We start from the raw sequence: 5,794 nt of genomic DNA on the forward strand, positions 1-5,794 counted from the left end.
TCTCTCTCTCTCTCTCTCTCTCTCTCTCTCTCTCTCAGACAGGGTTTCTCTGTAGACCAGGCTGGCATTGAACTCACAGAGATCTGCCGGTCTTTGCCTCCTGAGTGCTGGGATTAAAGGTATGCACCACCACTGCTGGGCTCCCTGGGATCATCTTACTATTCAAATCCCAGAGGTGTCTGTCTTGGGGTTAGACTCTTAAGTGCACCTGTGCTGGGCTCAGGCAAATATGCAGGGCTCTGGTGGACCTGCTTTCTGGGTGCTTACAGCTTGGAAAACTCAGCAAATTTTCTTTTAAGGAAAAGGGAGAACACTGCAATTATATTCAGACTGTACAGCAAATCTTTTATTTGAATAGTTTGGAAAAATACAAAGTCCTGCAGTCTTTAGACACTGGCTCACATGTGGATCAGAATTCAAGGTCAGTGTGGTGTACCTAGTGAATTTCCAGCCAGCTAGAGTTACATAGCGAGACTGTCTCAAAAAGGAAAGAAAAAAGAAAAACAAAACAAAACAAAAGGGAAGAGGTGTGTGTGTATGCATGTGTTTAAATTTTAAAAAGCTTTTAGGCTTGAAGCAGTGGCATAGAAGTATGTGCAGTGAAAATTAGTTCTCTGCTGTTGCACGATTTTGTCATTCTTAGAGCTAATTTGCAGACACGTCAGAGCAGATTTTTTTATGCGTCTGCTAGAAGCTTCTTGCAGCATATCTATAAGAGTACACTTTGAATATTACTTGGTAACTGGCATGTTTTCATTTACATTGCCAGTATTTTTCTATGTCAGTACCTTTCATTCTACTTTATCTTGTTTTCTCTCTAAAATGCCTGGTTATCTTCTTGTTATGGTGTGACTTAATACAGGAATATGAGACCTATAATCAGTCTGTTACCTTGGGTAGTTGTTCCTGGAACAGCAGCTGATGTGCTCATCGTCCCTTGCCATTGTGTCTTTTGAGTGGAATAGGCAGCTTTAAAACCACCAACAATGCAGGAACAGCTCTAGTTAGAGCTTGTTTATGGAAGACCTGATTGTCTATATACTCTACTCTGTTATTTTTATTTCTGAGTCAGGATTTTTCTGTCTAGCCCTGGCTGTCCTAGAATTCACTAAGTAGACCAGGATGGCCTTAGACTCACAGAGATCCTCCTGCTCCTGCCTCCGAGTTCTGGGGTTAAAGGCGTATACCACCATGCTTGGTTACAGTCTACTTTTAAGAGTTTTATTGTTTGCCCCTGTAATGGAATGTTCCAGTCTATTGCTGTTTCTTTTGGCATTTTTATCCTGACCATTACAACAAGGACCTCCTACTAAAAGCACCTTATAAAATATCAGTGTGTAAGTCAGAACTCTGTTCTATCTCTTAGGGTTCCCCAGGTGGGCTAAGTATAAAATTAACTTTCATCAGGCTTGGGAATACCCATTTTTGAGCTGTCTGGAACAACATGACATGGACAGGCATTTTCTCATTAGACTAGCCATTCCCTGAATGATACAGAGAAAGTTTAGAGGAAGTCTTCAAGAGTGTTGAAAAATTGTGATTACTCTAGTAAAGTAGTTATTAGATTCTCTCTGGAATCATATTTTTCGGTGGTCTGCAGGCAGCATCTTACAGTGTGAGAGGAGACGTGGACCAGAGATGGATTGGTTAGGCAGGGACCTTTGTGTAGAAAGTGCTGGCAGGTAGTCATAGTGAGGGAAGAATAAACTCACTCAGGCGTTCTGCTCTCTGGTATTTGCCTCCCGTCCCAGAGTACCAGGGCAGGCATCACTCAGAGATGATGAACCTGCCCTTGGATGTGGAGCCTCAGTGTACACTAAAAGGAGTGTCTGGAATTCTACCCAAACTCTTGCCCCCAGGAACAGCTAGAGGCATTGTTTCCCCTATTTCCTGAACTGAATAAAGGAGAATATGCTTCCTGAAAGAACCAGATAGTTGCTATTTGTGTTTTGTCTTAAATTACGAAAATTTTATGTTGTACTGTTTCTACCAACAATGAAATACGCTTTTATGGATTGTCTCTTGTCTTTATTTAACAAGTGGCTTGTGGATACACGGTGCAGTGTTAACCTGCTAGTGCTTCAGGAGTCCGCTCTTCACTGCTCTGCGGGGTTGGCTGTGCTACTGCTTCCTGCTGCTTTGCTTTCATTCTGGCTGTCTGTGGTCACCCTGGCTTTTAACCTGTTGACTAGGGAAAATCCAAGATGGTTGTGTACCAGCTGTAAGAGGAAAGGGCAATAGCATGACTTGTAGATACACTGTTAATATTCTGATTTGTCAAAGAAAAGCCGGTCTTTGTAGATGTGTGACTTGGGGCTTGAACATGTGAACCTGGGCTGTGGGTTTGCCTTGCTGCCCCTGTTCCTGAGCAGTCTCTGCTGTAGCTCACTAGTGTGACTGCAGACAGTTGGGGATTTTCTTGGGAGGGTTGAATGTGTTCAAATCCTTCAGAGGCAGTGTACTGGGTGCATGGCCTTAACTGAGTCAGAAGAGTTTGCAGATCATGGTTATTTGAGGACTTCTTAGAACCAGGAGTGCCCTCTGAGGTTTCTGCCAGCCCCTCAGATGCAGGCTGCTGTGCCTGATCACCCTAGTTTCTCCACCACTGATATTCTTTATATTCCAGACTAAGTTTGTGTGCAATTTGTGTGTTACTTGAATGTGCTCTCAAACGTTTTTTCTTCCATAACTTGAATCTGGTTTCATATGTATTGCTTGCACATGGTGCAGATGGTGGGTCCACCAGTCAGGCTTTTCTGGGTCGTATGTAGGTAGGTGTGGGCTCATTTCAGGGCCTGATGTGAAAATAGTGTTTGTATTGCCTTTTAATGATTTTTCCTTTTTTTTTTATTAGGCAAGAAAAAGTCATATTTCCCACGTTGTTCATGGGTAACTCAATTTGTTTGCTGTGCTCTCTTCTCTGTCTTACTGATGCTGTGTGGTGGAAGACACATTAACACACTGGTTTACTAACTGCATGGGGCTGACTCGGCTTTAACCAACTTTTAGCCCATGAGTGAGCTTTCAAGGCCCTGTCTGACTTGATGACACCATTGCTGTAGTTCTGTGTGCAGGGATAACAGCCCACCAGGAGTGTGTGCCTGTGGGCTCAGCTAGGTGGCTGAGGCCGAAGGTGGCTTGAGCACAGATGGTGAAGCCAGCTTGGCAAGGGTGAGTGAGATAGCTCTTCAGCAAAGTTAGACCAATGTCGTGGTCCTGAGTGGCATTCCCTGCTCTAGGGCAGGGTAGTGTCTGAGTTGAGGGTTGGAGGTGATACTAGGCTCCAGGATTACATCTCACTGTCTTCATGGGGACAGGGTCCCTTCTGCATCCGTTCCCCTTTCAGAAGCTGGTGATAATGAACTCCCTTCTTTTGCACTCGCTTTTGTGTTTTCGTATTAAACTGGGGCTGGTAAATGGAAGGTGTGTAGACTCTACCTTCCCTTTCTGAACTGTTTGGCATAGCCTGGGTAGAGACCTGGGACTGCTTCGTGTCCTGTTTACTCACAGGGAGACTTGGCTCTGGATGTCCATTCTGTCCTGTTCTACGAGTCAGCTCAAGTTGCCCTCCTTCCTCCTTACTGCCTGCCCTCTCAGGAGCTTTCATCTTGCTTGACAGACTAAGCTTTGCTTTTTTTTTTTTTTTTTAGACAGGGTTTCTCTGTGGCTTTGGAGTAAGCCTTGCTTTTTTGTACTGTTAGATGATAGCCCTCCTGACTGACCACAGTGGTGCAGTTTCCGATGCTAAAGCGCCTGTCTGGAGGTGAAGTCAGTTTTACTTTAGCTAGATTTGGGGTGTGAGTTCACTAATAGCGTGCTTGGAGCCTCTTTCTGCATATTTGATTCCCAGAGCTGTCTCTATTCCTGCATATGCCCTTCATTTAACTTTGTGTGACTCACTGGGCATTTATCTCTCTACATCTGCACCTGGTATATTTGAAGGCTTTTTTCCTTGGGAACCTTCTTCATTGAATAAATTTTGCAGTTTCTTGAAGGGGCCCCTCCAAAGGTGATTGGCTTTCTTTTCCTCTGCTTTTAACTTCCTTCGTCTGATTCAGAAAAGAAGTGCTAGATGAGACCCTCTGCCCAACACGCCTCCGAGTTCTCCTACCACACAGAGACGTTACTAGACTCGCTAGATCCACCTGTGTCCTGGAGCATGGAAGTGGCTGCTCACTGAGGGCTCCTGAGCAGCCTGTGAATAGAGGAGGCTGGGAAAGGGTGGGATACCCAGAGGTAGTTGGGGCTAAATAAGTCACTAATAATAGCTCCGTTGGTGAGGCTGGGCTAATAACTGGATCTTCTCTTGGTTTGATTTCCTTTGTAACAATGGAAATGAACTTGATGCTACTTTAAAGTACATTTAATTTTGTCCTGCACCTGTTCCTTTGTGTGGACCTGTCTTGGTGACTGCTGCTTTTGCACATCCCAGTTGACCTTATGACAAACTCTTGGCAACCTACAGTGTGCCCCTGTGTGATGAATTGGAGGCTTTCTATAGTGTCGCTTGCCTGCCCCTGCTAAGGACAGGGGTGGAGGTTCATGTGTTGGACAGTAGGTCTCTTGTGGTTCTTCTTGTGGTTGTTGGAGAGTATTGGGACCTCTGGGTCTACATAGGCAAACTACAGATGGGGCTGTGAGGCAAGTGCTGTCCTGGCAAACAGACTGTGGCCCTAGGCCTCAGGAGAAGCATAGGCATGCAGCTTTCGGGGAAGATGTAAAGAGAGAAAAGTGCTGTTTAGCACAGAAGTAGAACAAAGCATGGGCTGGGGCTGGGGAGTCGAACCACTGCTCTTGGTTTCTGTGTATAGCTTGATTGCCAAGTATGAGCTGTGTTCAGTCTCTTGATACATGAACTGTTTCCTGAATTTAGTTGGGGTTCTTTATCAAGACCCTCTGCATGTCTGTTTCTTTGTGCCATTGGTGACTGTTTATGAACCAGGGGTCTTTGCAGGGAATATGTGACTCACTTTTTAGAGAATGTCTCTTTTTGAGTCTGTGTTCGACTCCTTGGATCCTTCCACAAGCAAGTGGATGACAGCGGTGGGCAAGAATGGTGCGGTGTGGTCCCCAGTGTTGCTAATAGGATGGATTCGCCTGACACGTGTCTTAAACTAGAGAGGCTGAAATTGTCTCCTGAGATCTTGTGCTTCTCTCTCTCCTTTTCCCTCCCCTCGCTTCCTGTGGCTGCATGCTGGTGGGTGGATTTGGGGGTTCTTCACCTTGCTGGGTGTGCCTGATTGTTGGTGCTTGTGTGGAGCTGGGTTGCCGTGTATAGGTATAAAAAAACCCCAACTCTTATCTGGCTTTGCTTGCTAAACATTAATTTTTTTCTTCTTAATATACTGGTATTGCAATAGATTTGTAAAATAATAAAGTATAAACTAGTAAAATTTATCTACAACCCAGAGAATACATTCCATTAGGTATATGTGTATATGTAATATAATCCACGTGTTTTATATTTATGTGTGTGTGCCTAAAGAGTTTTTCAATCTAGACTTAACTATATTAATCCATAGTGTCTGTGTAAAAGGCTGGAGTAGAATAGAAGCTAGGCTATACACTGCTTGCATTTTCTTTTTTAATGTCACACTAAACATAGGCAGTCTGGGTAGCTTGCTTCTTTTTCTTTGTATCATTAAATACATACTGAATATTTTCCCTTGCTATTAAAAATATTGTAAATTACATTCTTTTTTTTTGGGTTTTTTTTCGAGACAGGGTTTCTCTGTGGTTTTGGAGCCTGTCCTGGAACTAGCTCTTGTAGACCAGGCTGGTCTCGAACTCACAG

At 44.1% G+C, this 5,794-nt stretch overlaps 1 protein-coding gene across 2 annotated transcripts in view; it reads left to right on the forward strand.

The window, feature by feature from the left end:
* The window catches only part of Ndel1 (nudE neurodevelopment protein 1 like 1), a 33,556-nt gene that overhangs the window by 26,166 nt on the left and 1,596 nt on the right, over nt 1-5,794 (forward strand). The window contains exon 9 of one of the 2 annotated variants that reach the window (XM_005349819.2): nt 2,855-2,889. The exons of the other annotated variant lie outside the window; for it this stretch is intronic. Within the exon in view, the coding sequence (XP_005349876.1) occupies nt 2,855-2,889 (35 nt within the window). The remainder of the gene's footprint in view (nt 1-2,854; nt 2,890-5,794) is intronic. 2 annotated transcript variants of the gene reach the window in all.

This window comes from Microtus ochrogaster, chromosome 7 (genome assembly GCF_000317375.1).
Source record: "Microtus ochrogaster isolate Prairie Vole_2 chromosome 7, MicOch1.0, whole genome shotgun sequence".
Lineage (NCBI taxonomy): Eukaryota > Metazoa > Chordata > Mammalia > Rodentia > Cricetidae > Microtus > Microtus ochrogaster.